At 31.3% G+C, this 27,909-nt stretch overlaps 1 protein-coding gene across 2 annotated transcripts in view; it reads right to left on the bottom strand.

Annotated features, from left to right (window-relative positions):
• The window catches only part of NCAM2 (neural cell adhesion molecule 2), a 494,626-nt gene that overhangs the window by 48,744 nt on the left and 417,973 nt on the right, over nt 1-27,909 (bottom strand). For both annotated transcript variants that reach the window (XM_081301845.1, XM_081301846.1), the window contains exons 13-15: nt 13,175-13,294; nt 10,116-10,237; nt 961-1,141 (exon numbers count right to left, since the gene is read on the bottom strand). In XM_081301845.1, coding sequence (XP_081157971.1) covers nt 961-1,141; nt 10,116-10,237; nt 13,175-13,294 — 423 coding nt within the window. The remainder of the gene's footprint in view (nt 1-960; nt 1,142-10,115; nt 10,238-13,174; nt 13,295-27,909) is intronic.

Genomic DNA, 27,909 nt, shown 5'->3' with positions numbered 1-27,909 from the left:
GGTGGTACTCTATGATAATTAGACATAAACAAACCATGATTTCATGAATTAATATGCTGCTGTTATATTTACATGTATACATAAAGAGATTAGACATACAGGCACACCCACATACACAGGCTCCATAAAATTTAATGCCATTTAAATGTGATAATTAAGAGAAAAATTTTAATGTATGGTCAATATGTCAACTAAAACTTAAATATTATTTTGAAGCAGGATATATTCTTGTAATATGACCTCTATAGTATGTAACTGAAAATAATTTTAATATTCTTCCTGTGGACTTTGATAATAGAAATAAAATATAATATGTAAAGATGGATGTAAGCACTACTACCTATCAAAGGCAGAATCCACTACCTTCAAACTCTAGCTATATATCTTTATGTTATATTTGTGACTATTTTTGCATTGCTCTGTGACATTTAAAAATGGGAGTTCATAACCCACTTGAATCTAATGTATGAAATATGATATGTCAAGAGCTTTGTAATGTTTTGAACAACCAATAAAAAAACATTTTATATTTCTAAAATCAATCTCATTGGACAGGGAGAGGTGAGATCATCTTTATCTTTGGAAAAATTGAATCATAATTGGCATATCTCTCACAAGATTGAAAGAGAGGAGAGATTTTTCTTAGAAAAGCTGTTTATTTTTTTCGGTCAACAGAAATTTTTCATATTGATTTTCTTCACTCATTCTCACCCTCCACCTTTTCCCTATGCTCATTTTTCTCCTCTTCATTTAATTGCTAAATCTGTGAAACAAACTAACCAACATCCTGTAACAAGAGTAATTAAAACCACGTGAATGTGATATGTCATAATAAGAATGAAAGAACATAGAATTTATATTATCATTTATAAAATCATATTTTGTTTATTGAGAAAAACCAGATGGGTCATAAAAAGATGATATCATACTTGCATTAAGAAAAGATATGGTTTTGCTTACCTTTAATAATGTTGGGCTTTGGTGGCATGCTGAACTCATAAACTGTCGGTTCAGAATATCCTAATCTGTTGGCAGCTGTAATTTGAACTTCATATCCCATTGTCCACTGTAGATGCTCTAAAATAATGTGATCTTTATTTCCCTGCACTTTCTTCTCTAGCCACTGGTCTTCCTTATCTTTCTGTGAAGGAAATAAAAGTATATTTTGTAAATATTAATAAAATTGTGATTTTTTTAAACAATTAATTTTAATATGAAAAAAGTGGACACATTTCCTTATGCAGATGGATATATGAAGTTGCTATGTCAATGAAGTCAGTATTATTTTTATCACCTATCTACATAAAATGTTATGCCTTTAGTACCCAAGAAATAATTTTATAATTAATGTTTGATAATTCAGTAGTTTTTCATTCATTGACATTATTTTTATTTTAAGTTTGTATATATTAGTTGAGTTTTAGTTCACTTGGATGATTATTAAGAATACTGTGAACTGGACATATGAAACAAAATATATACAAAAAATCTTATATGATCCTTAAAATATTTACTAGAGACTATTAAACTTTTGGGAGAGGAGTCTTGAAATTAAACTCTGGATATCATTATAGATTATATTACCACTGTTTTCTTTTTTTAAGAGAGAGAGAGAGAATTTTAATATTTATTTTTTTAGTTTTCGGCAGATACAACATCTTTGTTTGTATGTGGTGCTGAGGATCAAAACCGGGCCACACGCATACCGCTTGAGCCACATCCCCAGCCCACCACTGTTTTCTTAATGCTATGATATTTTATGATTAAGAATAAGACAGCTTAGAAGAAACAATTAGCAAAATAAAATTAAAGAAAGTTATTTCTATTTTTAAAGAAATGTATACATAGTTCTATTTGATTCATTTTCTAAAATAAGAGTTTCAGATCATACACTATTTGAATTGCTACTTACTTTTCACAAATATAAAAAAAATAACATGACTACTACAATTAACACAGAAAAACAAACTGGTATATCAATATAATTTTATCAATTAATAGAGTCACAAGAATGTGATCATTGTGTTATACCACATATTAAAGATGAAAACCAGGCAGTTTCCTTAATCTTCCAATTTCGTTCCCTTCTCATTTATAACAGAAGTGGTTTCAGCAGCTGGCTCAATCATATTTCTTCATAGAAAAATGAGTAAAACCTAATAAACTAGGTATTCTATGACCTTAAGAATCAAAACCATTAAAAATGGTAGCCAATATTAATAAATCACCTCTTTTCATAATAACTATATACCAAATCAGGCAACTGGCAATACTCATGGCATAGTCCAATTTTTTTTTTTTAAAGAGAGAGTGAGAGAGGGGGCGGGAGAGAGAGAGAGAGAGAGAGAGAGAGAGAGAGAGAGAACTTTAATATTTTTTTTTTATTTTTTAGTTGTCGGCGGACACAACATCTTTGTTTTGTATGTAGTGCTGAGGATCGAACCCGGGCCGCACGCATGCCAGGCGAGCGTGCTACCGCTTGAGCCACATCCCCAGCCCGCATAGTCCAATTTTTATTGGAATTTTCCATGGAATGTTCTTATTACATCAAATTCATGTAAGGTGAAACTTTGATACTTTTTTATTTTCAAATTACAACAAATTCCAAGTTAATGTTCAAATCATTTTTATACTACTACATAAAAATTGGTAAATTAGAGTGTGAATATTTAGACAGGTATTTACTAGAATGACTGATGATCTTAAGGATTGTTTTCAGTCTAATTACAAATACTTAACAAGTTGACTCAAGTTTTTAAAATTGTAAACAATATTTTCATTTTAAATCTATCAGAGTCAGTTCTTTGGAATTTCCTCCATATTCAACCTTTACAGTTGATGATTCCAGAACACAATAGTGAACAAGAAGTGTAAAATATACTTATCTTAGTGTTTATAAACCAACACAGAAGAAAGCTACAAATTCTCTGAATAATCAAGCAAGGGAATTCTTGACAGGGAGATGTAATAGACTCAAGAATCAGACAGGTCTCCTAAGAACATAATGTCACTCTTACTAGAAAAATAAACCCATGTGCCATTTTCTTTTCATTTTTTCCTAATCTAATAACAAAGGTGTAAGTCCTTTATAGTGCATAAAAACAATGATTTTATATCTTATACAGATTCATAACCACTAAGGGATATAAAAGACACTGTAGACTAATTTTTTTCAAGTAAATTAAAAATTACTAAGGGCTATAAAGACAAGGGCCACCCAAGGCAGCAGAGCTGTTCATGCCCCTGTGGCTTTGGCATTACCCCAATATTTTCTGTATATTCTTTGTAATTATAAAGCATTTTGTATAATCTGTGAGAATATGCATAATCAAATTTTGTTTTGGATTCAAGTGTAGATTTGGGTGAGTCAGAAAATAAATCAATAGCAGATCTTTATTACCCAAGGATAACATTTATTCTTCAGAGAAATGGATAGGTTTCATGTCCTTCAAATAATCCTCCAAAAATATAATTTCTGAGACTTGAGCATTTGAGATGAAACTTCTTGACAAGTACAAGACACACAGGTAGTCTCCTCTGATTTAACAGTCATTTAACTCTTAATTGTTGAAGCCCTTAACGTGGTAAATTTAAATCCTCTCAATTATTTTAGACTGATGGTAAAAGGAACCAAAGGGAGTTCTAATATTTCTTCAATATAAATCAATTTCATTTCCATTCAACATTAGACAATGAGGTATTTTAATCCCTTAATTGCTATTCCTTGGGAATAGGAAAAAAAATTAAAGTGGGTGTTACCAAATACTCCCCTAGGCATGAAAATCTCAATTAGGCATTTGTAGAGTGCCTAATTTACAGAAAATTCCCAGGGAACAATTTAAGATAACTAGTTGCAAAACGTTCCCCTAGGTAAGTTAATGAGATGATTTGCTGAATGGGGCTATTATTAATAAGCCAATTACATGTTGAAGGGCAGCTACTTAAAAAAATGGTCATTTTACTTTGATATATCTCTTATTAAGCAATCCTTTTTGTCAGAAAATAGATAGCAGGGCCATATGTGAATTGGACACTTCTTAGTAGTAATTATGAAGTCATAACATCATTGAGAGAGATTTGCTATCCTCCATATAGGTAGGGGGTCAGAGGAAAGGTAGAAGGAGTCATAACATTTTTTGATTTGTAGAAGCTTCCTCATTGTGTTTATTCAGAACAAGCAGTAGTCCATTAACTTGCTTTACAGGTTTCATGGGATGTACAGCCAAACAAATCATTAATAAAAACTGAATAATTATAAAATCAGTGGACAATAAAGAAGATGAATTCATTATAGGTAGACTGATTTTAGTTTCTTCTGACTCTTTTGATGTATGATTTCCAATTTTCTATGGACATAAAGCATTTTCTAGGTTTCTGGATTTCCTGGCAGCATGGTTCAGTTGATATTTGTATGACTTTGTAAAAGGATACAGGATTCTGCAAATTCAGATTGCTATTCTGACTATAAGACAGGTGATTTAACAATCAGGATAACTCACATATATATAAATATTTATATATACATGTATTATATATATAAGCATATATTTATATGAAAAGAAAAATATGTATGAAACATAATTTCTCATGAGATTTGGGAACATTAGAGTTTGGAAAATTTTAGCACAAACCTTTTAAATTGTTATTTATTTTTTCAATTATGATAAGTAACTCAAATTGCCTTTGTTCCATGTCCTGAAATTTGGTAAAATTTTGAAAGATGAGTCCTATATAATATGTCTGTAAGCCTTTATCACCCACTTACTACTCAGGGGAATAAAAATCTAATATTTTTTCTGGTCATTACATTCTGTGTTCTCACATCCATTAAAAACTTGCAAATAGCAAAGCATCTTCTTCACAACTGATTTTTAAACTTCTATTCTTTTTGCATTCATTATTTCTCATATTTATGAATCTATTATAAGACTATATATAATTGCATACCATGAATTGATTGATTCACTGATGCATGTATTCCTTCTGACAACAAATACTCTATTTTATACTATCAATACAAACACGAACAAAACCATCCCCTTATTTTACAACAAAGAACCTCCAATAAAGCACTTCATACTTTTTAATACTCAAAGTTATTCATGTTTAAAAATATTTTAAAACTGAGGCCAATAGCTTTAAATATATTTCAATGTGCACATCAAAATATTATTAACTAAGAAGTTCACTCAACAAAAGCTCAACTTTATTATTTATCATTTTAAGGCCCTTTTTAAACTTATCTCTTCTTTCTGTTCCAATTGAGATATTATACAACCTCCCAGACTCCAAATGACTTAAGAAGGTCAATTAAGACATAAAAACATATGTTATAACCATTGTTGTTGGTCCCTAGGGCACATTCCTCACAATTGAATTAACTTACCAATTTTCCTGAGCCTTTCTTAGCTCAAGAAAACTATTTAATGTGCCCCACTAAGTGATGGTTATGATCCCATAGCTATCATCAAATTAAAAGAAAAATTGTGAAAAACTCATGGAGTTTTAATTAATTTATTAAATTATGTGGAATTATATTGACAGTTCAAGTACAAAATAGATGTGAATATTCTGTATTTAAAACAACTTCTGCATTTTTCTAAATACTTCATTTGGTTAATACCCTTGTCTTTACCTCCAAATACATGATTTAATCTTACTACCCTATAGTTAGAGGTGTTAATTTTCATGAAGGATCCAGAGAGACATCTCATTCAGATCTTATTATTCTAATTCTATTCTAACAAATTCTGTTGTCTTGATGTGTGAGTGAATGAACCCATGTGCTCTATTTCACGGTAACATAGGAAAATATGTGCTTCCTGATTCACAATCTACAGGAATTTACATACTATCTATCTATATTTGTAAATGGGAAGTCCAGTGTTTTTCCCTTAAAATATTAAATGCTTATACTTAGTGTGTGCTAGAAATCAAGAATCATATAAGGAGCATATTGTCTCTATTATATTTCTCAGAATACAAAACATACTCTTGTCTACAATGGATTTGAAAGAAGAAATCTTGTGAAAATCTTAGGGGTGTTAATTATTTTCCAGATTCTCTATCTGATTTTTTTCCATAGAGGTTATCTAATTAAAAATTGAATTTCTTACCTCTCAATCATTTTTCACATTATTAAATTGGAACTTTGCTCACTATGAAATTCATGAGGGTTTAGAAACTAATAGATGAAGTGGTTTAGAACATACCAAAAGAACAGATTCTCAAGTAAATCATTTCAATGCAAGGAAGAATATCAAGTCAAACGCCATTTTAAACACTTAGGGCCAAATGCTCTTGAAAAAAAAAAACACATTTTTAAATATCAAGAAAAATGTGAATAAAATTGTCCCTTTATAAGATTAGCTATTTACTTTAAACACATTAATATAACTTCTTATTTAATCATAGTACCTTGAATGGGACCTTCAAAGCAAGAAACTTGTAGATGAGAGAGGTAGAAAATATAATATGGACAAAATATAAGAGTATGTAGAATAGTTTAACACATTGAAGTGGAAGGCATACTACTAAACAATATGCTAAGAGGAAAGTGTTCCAGAATGGCTGTATTTGGAAGCACAGGACCTGAGCAGCTAAGGTTAAATGAGGTGGTGGTTGAGGTGTTGATGTAATTTCACAGGCAGATGTTTATGTGGATACTATGCCTGCAAACTGTGTTAAGTTTGTATAGTCTTATCTTCTGTTATCTGCACCTTCTCTTCACCAAGTCACCCAAATTTTCTGTTTCAGTTTGTCCTTCAAAAATGTGAAAAGTTATCATTTATATTTGATTGATTATAAAATACAACATTTACAAGAGTGAGCAATACTTTTCTTGTAAGTCAAAACAACATAGAAAAATTACCTTTTCAAAACTTTTTATAGGTGCCAAAAATTCTGTTATTAAAACAGTATTTACTATTAAAGTGCTAGTGGCTCAGGGACAAGTGATATAGTAATAGATTATCAGTTAATTTGGTCATTTTTAAATTAATGGAATAAATCATTTCCATTATAATATTGAAAACTGAGCCTTCAGTATTTTTTGGAATTTGAAAGGGTGGAAATTGGTAATGAAGAGGAGGGGAAGAGGAAAGAAGGAACTGGGTAGGAACAAATATTTTGGGGATAAACAAAATTGTTGGATAAATAGCAAGAAAAATAAGATATTATTGGAAGATAGACATTTACTTAAGATAAAATTGGTAACTGTTAAATTTTAAGCTAAGGCTCAGCCATATCAAGTTAACTCTGTCGTATCAACTATGTGAAAGTTAAATGTATTGATAACCATTATGTAAACTTGCATCTTTCTTACTTTGCTACTTTCAATATGATTAATAACGTAATTATTTGGATCTAGATGTGTTTCATACAACCTTTTCAGAAAAGCTAAATTGTAACCCACATTTAAAGAAATCAAATAAGTGCAAAGTCAACTTTAAATATTAATTTGTTTTAAAATAAACTATATTTATATACATACATACACACACACACACACACACACACACACACACACACCACACATATTCCTGAATGTCTGAAATGTCATTATTTACATTTTGTGACTATAACTGGCTACAAATTCGAGTAGGAAATTGCCTGGGGCTACTACCAGCAGTGCAGTGAATGGGAGGCAGTGATGTGAAATATTCTGCCTTGGTTGATAGAGCTTCAGATCCTCAAAATGAAACCTCCTCAAATGCCACTTCTGTGCCTTTCAGATATGCATTATCAGTGACAACCATTAAAATGATAAAAATGATCACATTAACAGCTCAATCCTCACATTAGTAACACTTTATATAAAAAGGTCATCCGATAGATTTCTATATGATGAGAAAAAATTTTCATTTGCTTGGTGGTATTTTAATAAAAGATTCATTATATTGCTAAAACAGGAGAAGGATTCAGCTAACTGGCTTATCCCTTCTTTTGTTGTTTCAAGTCTCTTCACATTGTGAATATGTACTAAAGCCACCTTTTTAGGAACATCCTCTATATGGGAAAAAGGCCAACATACTAAGAATAAAAGAGTATGAACAAAAATAGCTTGGATTCCTGATCATATTTCTAAGCTACTATCCTAACTCTGCATTATCTAACAAATATACTTATTTAATTCCAAAAAAAAACCCAAATCATCTTAATTTAATTTAATAACTTCAATTAATTATGTTTTCTATTGCCTGAAACCCAAATGTACATTATATCAAATAAACAGTCTATATCAACTTGAAGAGTAAAATTTACATAAAATCCACTTTCCAGGAATGAGATATCCCTTAAGTTTTTGGTTAAATATGTAATAGTATTTCCTGAATATTTATTAAATAGAATACAATGCATACTGTGTGCTGTAGTATTCTTAGTTACTGAAGTATACTTTTAGATAACTGGAAAATGTGAACAAATATGAAAAAAGTTAATCCAACAGAAAAACATCACAGCATTTGTAAATTATGCCTGATTTCTTAATAAAAGGCACTAATAAAAGAAATGAAGAAAAGATACAGTGTAAAATAATAAATATTTTCTATCATCTTCAATTGAAATCAACAAGTCTGGTTTCACTGAATTTGTGCTATTTTCTACTATCAACTTATTAGAAAAGACAATCAAATATAGCTTTAATTTTAAATAAAAATTATATACATAAAATATATGACATATCCTCACAACTAGTTATTGCATTTTTTAAAAAAATATTATTATTGTAGATGGACACAACATCTTTGTTTATTTTTATGTGGTGCTGAGGATCAAACCCAGGGCCTCACGTGTGTGAGTCAAGCGCTCCACTGAGCTACAACTCCAGCCCTAGTTATTACATTTTAATGTTCTCTAGTGGATGTGACTGGAGTTCTTTACACATTGTCAGAATATACCTGTATATTATACCATCAGTTCTTCCAGGTGTAATTGTAGGTTGGCTATAACCTGCATGGAAGGCCTCTTGTTCCAGTACAGTTCATCAATTTAATGCAAGCCAATGTGCCTTTGAGAGAGAATCTCTGCCTTCCATATAACTTCCAGATGAACAAAAGAGAATGTTCAAGGGACTTGGCCTAAGTAGCAAGACACTCTCACACCCCTGAGAGACCAATAGAGCTTTCAGAGCTGTCTTGTTGTCAAGGAATGAAGCCTGCACAGCAGAGTAAGCAACAGACTCATGGCTGCCCATCACTGTCAGCAGGAAATCTGGATCAAAGAATTGTCTTGTGAAGGGAATATTTATAATAAATTTAAAAGACTGAAATGAAATGTAAAAGTAAACTTGGAAGCAAGGCATTCACAATCAAATTCCCCTTTTATCACTTTTCAAAACCTAAGTGTTTAAATGTAGAAGAGCAATATTATAATTTAGAATATTGCGGATTGTAGGAAAATATTGATATTTTTTTCACATGCTATTAAGAAGCACACTTTATAACCTATTTATAGCAGACACAATCAATGTTACTTATGGAAAAGGTTTAAATGGTTTTTGGTATCATTGTCAGCTAAGGAGGTAAAGTCCATGGGGACACTTGTTTCTTGGCACTCCATAGCCAGCAAATCTTACGCTTCCCCCATGTCTGTCAACAGTACTCATGAAGCTCTGGACTTCATTTATTAACTACAGCTAACTAAACTTGAGGAAAATGAATCCCATTTCCTAAAGTTTATTGTGCTCATTCTTTGCTAAATGTTAAGGACAAAGTAATCTAATTATTTGATTATAATAACTTATTCTGAGGTGTGATTTGCTAATAATTCTACCCGAAGTATAAATAATGCACAAGAGGATATTGCCCAAAGTTACTAATATCAAGTGTAATGGAAAGTTAAAATGCACTGGGAAACTTGTCAGAAAAATAAGAAAAATGGTATGTTCTTTCTGACATGTTGCCAATTAATATTTCACACCAAGAAATTAGAATATGCAATCCAAGAGATTATTTTGAAGCTCCATTTTTACATTTCACCAAAGGGGGAAAATAATAATTTATAATAATGAATATCAGGATTGAATATACATTTTCCTGATCTATTAACGTAGTGTGACTCAGTGTCAGTAGAATTTGAAACATCTGATACAAAATAATAATAAATAAGGTACTTACACTTCTGTATTTCACTATGTATTCCAAAATAGGGGCCCCTCCATCATCCTGTTTGGTGATACTGAGTTTAAAACTCTTCCCACTGCTTGGCTGTCCGTGTATGGATGGAGGACTTGGTTCACCTAGATACGCAATACAACATTTCTTCATTTGCACACATGCCACATACCTAGAGAAACTGCATTTTAATAAGAGGAACACGGTCATATTATCAAATATATATTTTCCTGGATTCTACACTTGATATTTGCTCTTTGTTATGAAGTGACCTCAGGTCTGATTTACTTATCTGAGAATCTTCAACATTCAGAAATCTGGAAGTATCATGCCAAAATTGTGGAGAGACATATTATTTATATTGATGTGCAAATGCTTGAGGACGGTATTGATTATTCAAATGTAAAACTTTATTTTTCTTCTTATAAATAGTATATAATCCTAAGTAACTTATTAATGTAAATTTACATTGCAAAATGTGTTACCTGCTTTCATCAGCATTGTGTTTCATAGATATAAATTCGAACAGTTTGTAGTTTCCAATTCTTTGGACTGTTTTTTTTTTCCTTTTTTTATCAGTATTGTACTATTTTTAGTTTCATCATATATTTGCCTTTGATACTATTCTTTGTGAACACTTGACATAATAGAGATGCTAATGAATTTTGAATAAAACAAGGATTCACTTATGTGTAAAACTTTTCTAAGGAGGGATACCATTACTGCTTGGTGACTTGGAATGGGGACTTTCTGCTGTGTGTCACTGATTTGATATGCTTGGCATGCTCTGGTATCTATCTCTGTTTCCTACAGTTCCCTAAGGATATCGTTATGGCTATGAGTATGGTTACAGAAAGGGTAAAACTAAGAATAAAACAAAACTTTAGTTTTCAGTGTTTCAGAACACTGTCATTACCTCGTTCACCCAGAGGAATGTCAAGGCAGACAAACAAGCACAACAATGTGAAGAGGACTGCATGCTGCTGGTCTGCAGAAACTTGGTTCTGTTTGATTAGTTTTGTTTTCTCAGCAAGTTATCTTTATTTCTAATGTGGTATTTATAACCTTTAGTAAGTAAGTAAATTCTTTTAGAAAAGGTTAGGTCACAGCTGGGCATGGTGGCTCAAACCTGTAATCCCAGCAACTTGGGAGGCTAAGACAGGAGGATAGCAAGTTCAAGACCAGCCTCAGCAACTTCATGAAACACTAAGCAATGAGCAACTTAGCAACACTCTGCTTCAAAATAAATAAAATAAAATACAAAGGTCTAAGAAGTGTTTCAGTGCCGCCATGTTCAATCCCCAGTGCCAAATAAATAAATAAAAACAAAAACAAAAAAAAGTAGTTACTAAAGCAATATAACAATGAGATTTGTTGGCATATAGATAAGAAAATAAGTAGAAAAATAGATCCACATGTTATAGCTATATTGAAATAGAATCAAGGAATTTTAGAATAAATTTCCAAAAAGTTAATTAAATTAGCACATAGGTGTAATGATCCAACATAATTTGTATGTAAGAAATAGAATAATATTTTGCCTAAGTGAATTGAAACTTCTGTAAAGAGTGCAATAATTTATTAAAAGTAGTTAGTTATCAGGGGAAACCAAAGTATTTAAAATGAATTATAAATCTCAGGTGGTTTCATATAATTTCTAAATCAGAACTGAGAATTTCCATGTTGTATATTACAAATTTATTTAATAGCATTACTATAATAATTTTAATAATAATATTTGAAATGTTATGAAGCAGAAACTATATTTTCAGAAGTGAATGCTTTACAAATATATTTTAAATATTGATGCATACATTTAACTGTTAAATAGATCCACTGTTGATGTTGATAAATCAAATTATTATTTCATTTCAATTGATATTTCCTTTGAAAAATAAAATTCAGAAAAAATGTAATATTGGTTCTACTGGAATTAAACATACTGAACTAATAGTTTTTTGTCTTTTATTACAATAGAATGTTTATGCAAAAGTAATAATATCAATAATAATTACTGACTATATATTAAGTACTTTTCATTTATTTTTTTCATTTTTACTTCAAAAAATCCTGAGAAGCAACTAAATACATACTGATTTTTTTAAAGATCCAATGTACCAGCTTTCAAATTATTCATGGTATTTGGGAGAGATATGTGCCCAAATGTTAAATTGGAGAGATCATCCAGACTTGAATGGAAGAGAATATGTCTTCATTGTGAACTGATTTACAGTGACCCTGGGTTTCACCAGAAAGTAAAGAAATCAAAACAGACTGCAGAGTTTTATAGAGAAAGGAAACATCCTTTCTCTTATTCAACCTCCAGATGGAGAGGGCTTTGGGGCAGCAGTGGAGGATGGGTGAGGCAGAGGCCAGGCAAAGCTGTGTCTGGAGGGAAAGTGGGTAGGGAGGAAGGTGAAGGTACGGTTGAAAATTTTAAGAAGAATCAATAGAAACTTCTTGGTCATAATTAAGAATTTCTTTAGGCCAATTTGGCTAATGTGTGTATCTGATAGGTGATTGTATGCACTTATTTTATAAGTCTTCTGCCATATTCATTTTGGTTTCTCATATAACTTCACATAAACTAAATACCTCAGAACAGCATAGTTACAAAGAAAAAGGTTACACAGTTTGTTTTCTCTTGCAGTCACTTTTGTAACTAATTAACTGAATGTTTCCTTTTTTGTGTCACTTAAAGGATAAAGGGAACAGTCATGCCTCAACAAAAGAACAGAATATTGGTTATGTTAAATAAACATTTTCCACTATCTCACATCATAAAGCTTGAATTCTAAAATCCAAATAATTAGCTGGTGAATAGAAAATTTCCTGATAGCAAATTTTAGGCTATGCATTTCACTGCTCCTTTCCTTTTTTGCCTACCTTTAAAGCAAAGTTATATTAATAACACAAAGATGCCACCATCTTTAGAAATCACTTTAACAGAGGCATGATTTATTTTCCCTAAGTGTTAAAACATACTCCTGTATTTAAAGATTCCACTAAAATTGCCAATGAAGGAAAGGGCAATACAGAGCAAAGCACAGATGATTACTTACGAACTGGCAATGTTTGGAAGACTTCTATTTTACTGTAGTCCCCTTGCCCTTTTCCATTTACAGCTGCAACCCTGATTTCATAAGTTGTATTTGGTTCCAGGTTGCTCAAAACAACCATTGCTGAAAGAAAAAAAAGAAAAAAATATATATATATATAAATATGTGAATATAAACCTATGTTTAATGTGTTTCAATAAGGAAAACAGATTAGCTTGTTACAATGTTGAATATATAATTTCACTGTAAATATTTCTGTGAACTACCTGAAAAAAAAAGATGGTCACATTAGAAAATAATAATCTATAAAATTCTCCTCTTCACTTCTATTTTAGCTTTCTGATCCCAAATAATAACATTCAAAGAAAAAAAAAATTAAGTTCCTTTTTGCGATACATATTCTTAGATAATATAAAATAAAATATATTCTCTCATTTTTATATTGTCCAAGAAATAGGAATGTTGTAAATAAATAATCTTTTCTGTATGTATCCCATAAGAGATGGAAAGTAGGATTAGGATTCTAAGTCAATTATTTCTACAGAATTTAATAGAGACATGCAATTCAACATATAGAGTACTGGCCACTGATGTGAGGTGCTTCAGTTATGTTAAAGAAGTGTCACAAAATCAAATGCACAGTAAAAGTGGATCATTTATTTTAGAATCTCAAATGAAATCAAACTACTTTTAATACTAGTTTAAAGTATTCTTTCCTCATTCTCACAGTATCTTTGCTCTGAATTTCTTCTCAAAACAGAATAGTTATGAGAAAAAAAAAGTTACAGTGATTTTTCCCTGCAGTCAGGAAACAAAATGTATGTGCCCAAATGTATGAAGAAAAATAAAACTGGAAAGGTTATGGGTCAAATGGCAGAGATCATGTTTTTATTGCAACAGATTAACTATATATATATATATATATATATATATATATATATATATATATATGGTAAACTACCCTACTAGTTCTGGATTCAACATGACAAATAAAAAGGAAGAACCTGAAAAGATACAATGAAGTAAAGGTGATTTGTGAATGTTGAATGCAAGTGTGGATTTCAAAATATTATACCTTCATAAGTTCTCTGATGAAATTTATAAACTTACATAGATGTCTTTATCTTTAGTCTCTTTGGATAAAGAGCAATAATTTTATGAGTTTAAATGGACATGTCTTAATGACAATCAAAAGGAAATCATGTCTGCTTTACATAATAGAAACAAGTCAAATGATAAATTAATAATAGAAGATATAATCAATCACAAAATAAAATATAGAATTATATAAGTAATCCAGACCATATTTTCAATGCTATTGAGTTTTTAAACTGTGGGTGAAAAATGATTGACATTTAACAAAATACCAAAGTAATAATACATTTTTCAGATGATTACATTGTCATATAATATTCACTAGATGACATTTTCATTTTTACAATGTCTGAGGACACTTAATAAATTTGTTTTGGTACTTCTGTTCCATTCTTTCCCCAAATATTCCTTATCATTGTATTTGTTTAGTTTTTCATATTGGTAATTACTACATCTTCACTGAATTATTCATTAAGCTCTATAAAAGAAAAATAATTTGTTGAATGTACTGTAGAGATCTTTTCTTAACCTAAAATAGAAAATTAAATATGTAAATTATGGAACTCCAGATAAATATTACTTAAGAGCAGAGTCTATATATCAACCAGAACTGATTTTTAATTCTTAATTTGTTTTATTGAAACAATATGCATATTTTAGGGGCACCATACTTTATTTTGACACATATATACACTGTTTAATGTTCAATAAAGAAAACCATGTTTATATCCTCAAATGCTTACCATTAATTTTTAATGAAAATATTTCAAATAGTTTCTTCTAATTTTAACCAGATTTTATGTAATCACATACAGATGTTTCAAAATTGGCAGAAAGAATAAATTTCCAACTGAAAAATTCAGGTCTGTATATCTCTATTTCTTTAACTTACCAGGAAATTAAAATTGCTCTTGAGAGAGTGAATCACCTGTTAAGTCTCAGATTATAACACAAAATGTCATATTGAAGGGAGAGAAATTAGGGAAAACTGATTCGCACAGACATTTGATTGGTGGGAAGCTGAAAGGATAAATAGGAAAATAATGGCTTGAACACAATGATTCCTATTAGATTTTTCAGGAAAGCCAACTCCAGTTCATGATCAGGAATCAATTAATATATAATATGAGCTCCAGAAAAAAATGTAGTTACAATGTAGAGAAGATGATTGCTTGCATGGGTCTTATTATGTAGATTATGGAAAACAAGAAAGAATCTAAATTAGATTTGTATCTTAAATGCTAAGAAGTTGGAATTCTGACATTTATAGGGAAAGCTTCTACTCAAAGCCAGCATAACCAAGAATTCACAAGTAACAGCACTATCCCACTCCTCTGTTTATACCCAAAAGATTTTAAATCGGCATATGACAGTGATACAGCCCTATCAATGCTTATAGCAGCTCAACTCACAATAGCCACACTATGGAGCCAAACAGGTGCCCTTTAACAGGTGAATGGATAAAGAAAATATGGTATATATACACACAGTGGAATATCAGTCAGCCATAAAGAAGGATGAAATATAGTATTTGAAGGTAAATGGATGGGGCTCAACAATATCATGCTAAGTAAAATAAGACAATCCCCCCCCCAAACCAAAGGCTGAATGTTTTCTCTGATATACAGATGCTAATTCACAATGGGGCCAGGGCTAGGGAAGAATAGAGATACTTTGGATTTGACAGAGAGGAGTGAAAGAAGGGGACGAATATAGGGGTAGAAAGGATAGTAGAATGAACTGGATATTATTACCTTATGTGCACATGTGACTACACAATTGGTATAATTCTACAACATGTACAAACAGAAGAATGAGAAGTTATACTTCATTTGTGTATGTGTCGAAATGCATTCTATTGTCGTGTATAACTAATTAGAATAAAATTTTTAAAAAAGTTAATCTTATTTTGTCGATTTAATTAGTAACAAGCATAAGTAAAATTAAAAGCAAAGGGAATAACATCTGCTGTTCTTCAAAGACAGATTTTATAAGAATGTGTTTATTCTTCAAGGCATAAAGCAAAAAGTATTCTTGTGGATAAACAGTCTGACATCATGGTGCTGTCAGTATTTGATGATATACTTCTTTCCCCCAGGGAAGCATGACTTGATGTAGCATGGACACATTAGGAGAGAAGACTCCAGGATCTCTGACTGCAATGACTTCTGAAGTAAGACACAGCAGTATGATGCATGACTTCTCAAAGAAGTCATGGAGCTTTGGGCCTGGTCTCATCATTGACTGGATCCAAGCAAGTCTTATAGCCAAGTTGGCCTATCAATTTTTAAATAGACTTTCATATTAAATGTCATGAACAAAGGCATAAAACCAAATTTTAAAAAGATATAGATAAAATGATTTATAGTTGGTGAAAAAACCACCACCATGCCTCCTTTACCTATGAAAATGGGAATATTATCTGCTGTCTGTGAGATAATACAAAATCATATGTAGCTCCAAAGTGATTCATGTTTTACTATATGTCTGATGACTAAAAACTATGTATAACTGCTAAATATGTTTCTAGTAATATTCACTTAAAATATCAATCACCATTTACATGGATAATCTACAGAGTATTAGAGTATTTGCTACATAAGAATATATGAGAGTTTACTGTTGCTAACAGCATCGATATTTCATATTTCTCCAGATTTTTGTAATGTACAGTTGTAGCTGTGATCGTCATTGTAAGGGCATGCAGTAAATTGTTTCATAGCTACATCAATCAGGGCAATCGGAAATGTTCATACTCAATGATTCACCTTGAAAACAATTCAACTAGAAAACAACAGAATTTGAAGCACACGATTTTAATTGCAAACAAAATTCCTCATAAATCAGAAGTGTGGAGATCACATACTAGGTGTTGGCTAAAAATAGAAAATAACAGATCCATTAAAGTATCAGAACATATTTAATCAGAGGAAAATCAAGTTTGTAAATTCCTTTAACAATAATAACACCCACCCCTCAATTTTTTTTCACATTTTACTTGAATTATCTGCTTATTTCAGGCAAAAGTTATTTCTAGCCAGCTCGTCAGCATTCTCCTTTTTCAAACATTTCATAGAGGCTATGACAAGTCTAGAGTGTCCCACAAGGGCTACCAAAGGAAACTACTTTTTTATTTACATTGTGATCAGATCAGAGTGAATTTGATTGTTTCCTCACCTTCTATTCTCCACATCAAGGTTTCCCTGTTACTAAGTTTCACAGCAAAGTAATTGGCAGGGGAGAGGAGCAAAGTGGGTAAAAATAAAGGTTAACCTGTTATAACAGTGGGCTAAAACACTTAACCTTACGCTGAATGAGGGGAGGGCGTATGGATGATCTTCAAAATTACAGGGGAAAGGCTTGAAAGTAAACCTCTTGATGCAAGTTTTACAAAGATCATGTACAAGACGTCAGTTTGGTGTTGAGTTACGAATTTAAAGGTTTTGGTATAATAGCCCTTATATGAGGCTTATTAACATTCTGTGAAAATAAAGATCATTGTATGAAATAGAAAGAATGCCATAAATGGACTAAATTAAAGAGAGGACAAGGAAAAAATTCCAGGGATGCCAACCTGGAACTGTAATTTGCCTTGACTTTCTTAAATAAGAGGATATATACATAAATCATCCATAATTTACTGGCATATTACCAAACACAGGGTTTCTGAACATGTTCAAGCTAGGGCTTGAAAGCAAACCACCACTTGAAATACAAAAGGCTGTGTACTCTATAATAGAATCTTGCCTCAAATTACCAAGCTTGTTAATGGAACATATTTTTTTCCCTTAAATGTGACCATACAATGGAACAATGGAACTACAAACTGAGGTGTAGGGTGGGTGCTTTCCCTATAATTTATTAGAAATTCAAACTAAGAATTTAGGTGGAAGTAGAACTAGATTAAAATAGTAAAAGTTCTGTATGGTCAAATTTTGTAAATTAATATACATTATAGCTATATTAAGCTAGCATGATTTAGAAATCACAGTGCAATTCTTCTGAAATTTATAAACAGTCAACTAGATTTCATTGTGATGGCACAGGGATGGAATTTGGACTTTATTACAGAGAGCCAATCAAAGTAAGGTTTTGTTAGTTTAGATAATATGTTATAAGTATCTTCCTTTTGTGAAATGAAGCAGAGGCTAAGAAACATTCATTTACAAACTTTAGAGCATAAGAAATTACTTATGTGTTAACTAATTAGGCTGAGTCAAATTCTAAAGTGATATTAAATTTATTCCTATTCTTCTCCAGGTCTTAAATCCTGGATCACTCCATGGGGTTTTTCTGCCATTCAATGTAAGCAGATAAGGTTTCCCTCAAGGTCAAACTGCTATATCACTCACCTAAAATGGGATTGTTTCTATTGCCAAACACGAACACTATGGAATAATTCTGAGCTATAAGAAATCACAAAGCTTAACTGGATCATTCAAAATTACAATTGCTAGAAATATCAGACAGATCAGAAAACTGAGTGAAGTAAATTTCCCAGGGAAGATTCAGTCTTTGCTCAAATAAAAACAAGGCAATACAATTTTTAATTTTATTAAATTGGAAAGAAATGTTCCCTCCTGCAAGAAATTGGAACAGGCTTAAATAATAATAAAGCACTTTATACTTTTTCTATCCATAGTGTTGAATTTTTTAAATATTTTTATTCCAGTTACACATAAAAAATGACTACAGGAATAATCCATTGATATAGAAAGTGTCTTAAGATTTCTTTTAAGATTTTATGTATGTAATTATCTCTGTTCAATGTTTTTTCATTTACGTTAGAAATTTAAATTTTCACATTTGTACAAATTAGAGTGTATTTCAAATTTCCAATAGTTTTATTCATAAGAATATGATCCTTCATTATAAAAGTACTTTCAAGACTTGTATGAGTCATATAATATTGTATGAGATACACCTTGATATAAATAGCCTTTATAGATGTATCCTCCATTATAATAAATTATATAAGTATATATGTTAATAAATAATAGAAATAAATTAATAATTGTGTTATTTTTGTGAGGTTTTTATTTTTAAAATTGTCGATGACAATAAAATCACAGGTTAGCACTTCTAAATATCCAGTACTTACTTATTGTACTGTTTTAATGTTCTTTTCCATCATAAGTATGTGTAAAATAAACAATTTAACAACTGAGTTTTAACTAAGGTGACATTTTTACACAAGGTACATATTACTTCTTGAAGTGAAATGGCTCTAGCTGAAATATACAAACTTCATCTATATGAAAAGTATGACTTGAAAACACTTTAATCAAACCAAATATGTTTTATAAAAATCATATATGTTGAGAGATTTTTTTTTTCCATTTCAAATGGGATACTTTTTAAGGTATATAACATTGTGTAACCAGGAAGAGTTCAATTGATAAATTTTTTTAAGATCCAGTATGTATGTAGTATATAGTTGATTACATTTCCTTTCATAGTCTAAAACAGTAGGTTCTTAAAAGTTCTTAGGACATTTATGGATGATTGATTACAAATCGAAAATTACTTTTCACTCATATACCATGAAACCTTTTTTCTGAAATAATCGATTTTTACTTTGGCAGATGGGCAGATTTAAGTTAGGCATTTGTAATACAATATCCCTTTTCTTCTGTGCCTATAAAAGATCTGAACATACTTTTAGTTATTAAACTTCCTAATAAACTATATGCATCACTTTTTCCTGACTTATTGATCATATTCTATCATTGCATTTGGCTATCTTTGAGAAGCTTTTTATTATAAAGCTCATATGAAAATATGAATTGTATGTAAATATTATTGCCAGCCTTCATGTAGTCTATGCGCTTTATGTGTAAAATATTAATTCAGTAAAGATTTTTTTTTAATCTGTCAAAAAAAAACAGTGCTTTTAAAGAAAATGGCTAAAGGGCACATTTGTTAAAACTGTTGTCTATTATCACTCATTCACATTATTATTTTCCTGCTGAACATTTCAAGCACATTTTACTTCTCTAAGTAAAAATTATCTGGGGGAAACAAAGCCCACTATTTAAATCTCATTTCAAAGTGCTTCTTTTTATTGGAGCATATTAATTATACAGAATGTTAAATTCCATTGTGGAATATTCGAACATATATAAAACTATAATTTGATCAATTTCACTCTTTGGAACCTGTCAAACACACTTCCCCTCCCTTTCCCTGATCCCCTTCTACTACCTGATGGTCTTCTTTATACTTTCATGGTGTCCATTTTTTTTCTTAATTCCCTCTATATTTACACATTTGATACAAAACTTAAAGAACTTCCCTGTGTTTGGCTTATTTCACTCAAAATTATGGTCTCCAGTTCCATCAATTTGTAGAAAATGACATAATTTCATTCTCCTTTGTGGACAAATACATTTCCATTAAGTATATATACCACAATTTCTTTATCCATTCCTCTGTTGATGGACACCTACGCTAATTCCATAACTTGGTTGTTGTGAATTATGCTGCTATAAAAATAGGTATTCACATATCTCTAAAATATGCTGACTTGAATTCTTATGGATAAATATCAAGGAGTGGTAGAGCTGGATCATATGGCGATTTCATTTCTAGTCTTCTGAAGTTTGTCCGTACTCACTTTCATATTGATTGTACAAATGTACAGTCCCAGGAACAGTGTATGAATTCCTTTTTCCCTCAATCCTACCCAGTATTTATTGTTATTTGCATTCTTCATGATTGCCATTCTAATTGGAATAAGATGAAATCTCAGTTTTGATTTGCATTTCCTTGACAGCTAAATATATTGAATATTTTTTCATATAATTGTTGGTCATTTATACACATTCTTTTGAGATGTTAGCTAAGTCCATTTGTCTATTCATTGATGGGGTTGTTTTAATAATGCTGATATTTTGAGTTCTTCATATATTCTAGATATTAATTCTCTGTTGGAAGGGAAGCTGGCAAAATTTTTCTCTCATTCCATAAGATTTCTCTTCCTTCTATTAAATTTTCCCTTTGCTGTACAGAATCATTTAAATTTTATGACAACCCATTTATCGATTCTGTAATTTCCAAACCTCCATGGATCCTATTCAGACCTATATACTAAGTGCATGCCTTATTTTTTCTTCAACAATTGCAAGTATCTGGTCTGATACTTGGGTCTTTGATTCATTTTGAGTTGATTTTTGTGTAGTCTGACAGAGAGGGATATAGTTTTATTCTTCAACATTTGAATATCCAGTTTGCCTAGGACCACTTGTTAAAGTGGCTGTCTCCCCCGCCCCCCCCCTCGCACCCCCTGCCTTTAATGTATGTTTTCAGCACCTTTGTCAAGAATCTGATCATTTTAAGTATTTGGTCTTGTCTCTGTGTCATCTACTCTATGTGTCTTCTATGGGTTTGTTTACATGCCATTAGCATGCTGTTTTTTTGTTACTATGACTCTAGTATAATTTGAAGGAAGGTATTGTGATGCCACTTAAGATGACTTTAGCTATTCTGGTTCTTTTCTTCCATATAAATTTTAGATACATTGTTGTTGTTGTTTTCTAGTTGTGAGAAGAATAACATTGGTATTTTGATGAGAATAGCATTAAATCTGTAGATCACTTTTTATAGTGAGGCCATTTTAACAATGATCAATTCTGCCTATTCATAAACAAAGGAGGTCTTTTCAGCTTTGGGTGTCTTCTTTGATTTCTTCTTCTTTTCTTTCTTCTTTTTCTTCTTCTGCCCCCCTTCTTCTTTTCTTTTCTTTTCTTGCATTTTGTAATTATAGAGTCTTTTCACCTCTTTAGTTAGTTAGAATTATTTCTAAGTATTCTAGTTTCTTTTTTGTTTACACTATTTTAAATAGCATTGCTCTCCTGAGTTCTTTCTCAAGAGATTAATTATTGGTGTATAGAAAAGCAATTGATATTTGAATGTTACTTTTGTATCCTGTTACTGCTAAATTTGTTTATTAGTTCTAGAAATCTGGTGAAGTTTTAAGGATCTTCTTACTATTCTATTGTGGCCAGAATTAGACAGGCAGTCAGTATAGACAGGTAAATCAAGTCAGGTCCTATCAAGGAGGCCAATTTTGAATGAGTCTGGGAAGTTGGAGACTTTCCCCTGAGGGATTGAAAAGTTAATTCCTTCAGAGCCCTTCCTCCACCCCTTTCAAGAACCTGCCCCTGCTCCAACCTGTTGCCAAGGTAACCTGTCCCAGGAATTGCCCCTCCCTAAAGGTAGCTGTAAGGTTGTGAAGGTGTCCTGGGCTACTCCATCCTGCCCTTCCCCATTCAGCTCACCTGTTTCCCACCTTTTGGCCATCCCACCCAGCATTCCTGGGCCTAGTCCTGGGCCTAGTCTCCAATGCTGGAAGGAGAAAAATAAGGGGAAAAGGTAGGAGAACAAAGGAAGCCTAGGACACATAAAAAAAAAAAAAAGGCAGAACACCTTACTTCTGGGGAGACCAGGATACCAGCTATAGCCCACTTCTCCCTCGAGGGAAAAGTTTGTTACCCCTTTTTAAATAAACCCTGCTTTATATGCTTGCCTCAGTGTGCTTCTCTAATGTTCAAACTTCAACAATTGAGGGAGCAGAATTCCTCACTGGTAACTGTAGGTATCACTGTCATCTGTACCAGAGGGAAAATTTGACTTCATCTCTTATTGTTATCCCTTTAAATTCTTATCTTGCCTAATTGCTCTGTTTAAAGTTTCAAGGACTTTATTGACTAGGAGTCATGAAAGTGGACATTTTCATTTTCTTTTTTTATTTTATAGTAAATGCTTTCAGTTTTTACCCATTCAGTGTGATAATGACCTTAGGTTTGTCATATAGAGTCTTTAAGATAATTAGTTAAGTTCTCCTATCCCTGCTTTCTTAAGAGTTTTTATCATGAGAGAATGTTGAATTTTGTCAAAGGCTATTTCTGAATCCAGTTTATCGTGCGATTTTTGTCCTTGATTCTATTTATGTGACATATTATTTTTATTAATTTGCATATGTTAAACTATTCTTATATCACTGAAATTAAACCAAATTGATAATGGTGTATGAACTTTCTAAGGCATTCTTAAATTCAATTTCTAATATTTAATAAGCATTTTTGCATTTATGTTCATAAAGGACATTGATTACTTTCAGTGAAGAGTCATTATATTTTGGAATCATGATGATACTAATTTCATATAATGGGTTTAGAAGTTTTCCTTCCCTTTGAATTTCATAGAATAATTGAGGACCATTGGCATTATTTTTAAAGATTTGGTAGAATTTATCAATGAATCCTTATGTCCTGGGTATTTCTTTATCAGAGGTTTTTTATTACTAGTTCAGTTTCATTGCTTGTTATTCTTCTGTTTAGGTTTTCCATATCTTCTTGGTCTAATTATATGAGGTCATATGTGTTAGAAGTTGAGCCACTCTGATTTTATAATTTTCCTAATATAAGTTTCAAAACAGTTCCTAATGAGTACCTGGATTTCAGTGATGACTCTTGTAATATTTCCTTTTTCAACTTCAATTTTATTAATTTGGGTCTTTTTCCTCTTCTATTACTTACTTGTGTTTATTTTTTGGGGTATCTTTTTAAATAGTCAACTCTGTTTCATGAATCCTTTGTATTGTTCTTTTATTCTATATTTTATTAGTTTCAGCTGTGTTCTTTTTCTATTCTTTTTTTATACTGGTTTTGAGATTCATCATTTTGGATCTTCCTCATTTTTTTTTAATGTAGGCCCTCATGGATATAAACTCCTCTTTAAAACTGTTTTTACTTTATCCCAATTCAAGCATGTTATATTTATATTCTCATTTGATGATAATCATTATTCAATTTGCCTCTGATTTCTTTGATCACTCATCATTAAAAAATGTTATTAAATTCCCATGTTTTTAGATAGTTTTTGCACATTTATCATGTTCTTGATTTATAAATTTGTTCCATTATGATCCAATGAGACATAAGAAATCATTTCAACAATTTTTAAGAGAGAGAGAGAGAGAGAGAGAGAGAACTTTTTACATATTTATTTGTTAGATTTTGGTGGACACAACATCTTTATTTTTATGTGGTACTGAGGATCAAACCCAGGGCCCTGCGCATGACAGGCGAGCACACTACTGCTTGAGCCACATCCCCAGCCCTCAACATTTTTGTTTTTGCTAAGACTTGTTTTGGGGCCCAATAAATGATCTATTTTGGAGAAAGTTCCATTAGCAACTAAAAAGAAAATATATTCAATTCTTATTAGATGTTAATAGTCTATAGATGAGTTCTTTTGACCTATAGTGTATTTTAACTTTCTAGTAACTTTGCTGATTTGATATCTGGATGAATTATTAGGGAGAGAAGTGTATTGAAGTTACCTGCTGATATTGTATTGGGGTCAATCTGAAGCTTTTTGTGTAGCAGTGTTTATTTTATGAAATGAGGTACATCAAAGTTTAGGTGAAAATTATTTACAATTATTATATCTTGCATTTTCCGTTTTTCAAAATCTGGTAAACTTCTATGTTACTTCTGACTAATATGTCTTGAAGTCTGCTTTGTAGGATATGACAGTAGCTACTCTTTCTTGATTTTATATTACATTTGCATGGAATATTATTTTCTATACTTTAACATTCATTGTATTGATGTCTTTTCCAATGATGCTATTTCTTTCAGGAAACATAAAATTTGGCATTTTTAAAAAATCCAATCTGATACTCTTCTAATGAGAATCATCCTTTCCAGAGTTTTCTTCATTAAACATGTTTTTTAATTGTAGATGGATACAATACCTGTATTTATATGTTTACTTATTTTTATGTGGCTTTGGGGATTGAACCCAGTGCCTCATACATGCCAGGCAAGCACTCTACCACCGAGCCATAGCTCTTCATTGTTTTCATCCTCTTGTCTTTGTTTAATTCCTTTAAGTCATTATTTTCTTTAGTTTATGCTTTTTTTTTTTTTGAAAGGTTTTATTTTTCCTTCAATTCTGGAGGATATCATCCTGGATGTAGTAATCTATGTTTGCAGAAATTCTCTTCCAGGATTTGAAATATATCCTTCGAGCCCTCTGGGTCTTTAGGGTTTCTGCTAATATGCGCTATTATTCCAAATTTGTAAGTGACTTGGGGTTTTCTCTCTTGTACATTTTCAATTTTTTTCTACGTCCTGTATTTTTGGCATTTTATCTATAATGTGTGTAGTGAACACGTTCCTTTCTGTTCTTGTCTATTTCGGGGTTTGAAATGTCCCCAGTATCCGAAAATCCATCTCATTCCCAAGGTCTGGGTAAATTTCTGCCATTCCTTCACTGCATATGAGCCTGTATCTTTGCTCCTTTCTTAATCTCTATGAGCTTTAATTTGGCCTCTTAATTTTGTGCCAGAAAAAAGTTCTTATATATTTTGATCTATCATAGTTTATTAGTTTTTTCTTTGTTATTAGCTGAATGTATAAGTTCATCAATTTTGTCTTCAAGCTCTGAAATTCTGTTTTCTAGTCTGCTTTTGATCTTGTCTACTCGAGAGACTTCCAACAAGTTTTTTTTAATATTTATTTTTTTAGTTGTCAATGGACCTTTGTTTTTATTTACTTATATGTGGTGTTGAGAATTGAACCCATTGCTTCACACATGCTAGGCAAGCCCTCTACCACTGAGCCACAACCCCAGCTCCAACAAAATTTTTATTTGACTTACTGTGTCCTTCATTTCCAAGATTTCTGTTTGTTTGTCTCAGAATCTCTGTTTCTTTATTGAAATGTTCTTTAATATCCTAAATGTCCCCTTCAATTCCTTCCTTAGTTCTTCTTTTGATTCATGAATCATTTTAACACCCAGCTTTTAAAATTATTTCTCTAGCATTTCCTTCTCTTCAGTATTCATGGAATTAGTTACTGGGGAGTTATGTATTTCTGGAAGTTTCTTATTACCATATTTACTCATGTTGCCTATATCCCTATGTTGACATTTTTACATCTGATAGGATGTCTGTCTCACTGTTGTGTGAGATCCCATCTGAAAGTAAAAGTTAAATGGGAATTCAAGACTGCAAAGGCCAAGATTAAGGGCTTTGGGTGCAAGGAGATATGGTATGTTGTGATAGCTTTTGTCCTCTTTTATTGAAAGGAACAGTACAACACTTTTCTTTCTTTTTTATAAATGTCCTACTCCCTTTCATAAAGGCTCTGTCCTCATCAGCTAATCATATTCCAAAGGCCCCACGTATAAATGCCATAATTCTGAGAATTAGATTTCAACATGTGAACTTTGGAGGAACACAAAAATGCAATCTGTACCAATTTTCTTCTAGTAGTTTTATGGATTTATGGTTCAGTTATGACCTTTATATCTTTAGTGGACTTTGAATTTATATTTGCATACAGTATGAGGTACTTTTAAAAAAGAATTCAAATTATTAGAAAATATGATGCCCTTCTTGGAATACTTTATTTAATTATGTGTTTCTAAATTCTCATTAGACTAAACAATGTAAATGCATGCTAATGATTTTTTTTTTTAAAGGGAGAGTGAGAGAGGAGAGAGAGAGAGAGAGAGAGAGAGAGAGAGAGAGAGAGAGAATTTTAATATTTTATTTTTTAGTTCTTGGCGGACACAACATCTTTGTTGGTATGTGGTGCTGAGGATCGAACCCGGGCCACACGCATGCCAGGCGAGCGCGCTACCGCTTGAGCCACATCCCCAGCTCCGCATGCTAATGATTTTAATGAATTCCTAGCACTCTAAAATGAAAGCAGTTCAGTGATTTTCCTTATAGTTCACAGAAGCACATTATAAGCATAGTTAAAACTCAAGATCGGAGATTCAGAACAATGACAGATCAGACTGATTAGTAAGAGACCTGAATCTTAGGCCTCTTGTAGAAAAGAGGCACTTACCAGCCATTCTGCCCTTTGTACATTTTGTAAAATTTATTCTGTTCTTTCAAAGTGCTGAATAAATCAATTTCATATATTTCATTGAAAATTCTCAAATATATTTCCAAAGAATTAGGCATAAACAATTCTTGCTTTATAATTTATATTCATTACTATAGAACTTACCAAATTACACAGAGAACCCTCCAAATAGTTTTAGAATATTATCTTCATAATCAGTGCATCAATGCTAAATTGGGCATGGCTATGTTTTGTGTCTTTATTTTAGTGTCTCTAAAAAAAATTATCTTTAATTTTTATTAAAGTTATATGAATATTATTTTAGAAAGTATCATAATACTTAAACTTCTTTCTATAAATATCTGTCTCTATAGCTAGTCAAAGCATCTCCAATAGTTCTAATATATTTCTTATTATTTTTCAATAAAATTCTGGACACATAAATATACTACTCTTTCTAATTATTCAGAAATATGTAAACTCTCTTCTAACTTGTTACTTAATACAGGTTTATTTAATTTTCAATCTGAATTCAATTGTTTCAACTGAATTAATATAAATGGTTACCAAGATATTTAAATACCACTAAAAATTGAAAAAAAATTGTAAATAATTGTTCAAACATTTTATGAAAATATTATATTATATGTCTGGCTATTTTGAAAGGTTATAAATTATTTGGAACATGAACATTTTAAGATATGTCTTTGGAGAATTCAAATTATGAGGATGATAATTCAATAGCTAAACAATTGTAGGCATAGTTTGTTTTCT

The sequence above is a fragment of the Spermophilus citellus genome (assembly GCF_964194105.1).
Source record: "Spermophilus citellus genome assembly, chromosome: 7".
Lineage (NCBI taxonomy): Eukaryota > Metazoa > Chordata > Mammalia > Rodentia > Sciuridae > Spermophilus > Spermophilus citellus.
The sequence above is the reverse complement of the archived record's forward strand: the minus strand, read 5'-3'. Positions and strand labels throughout refer to the sequence as shown.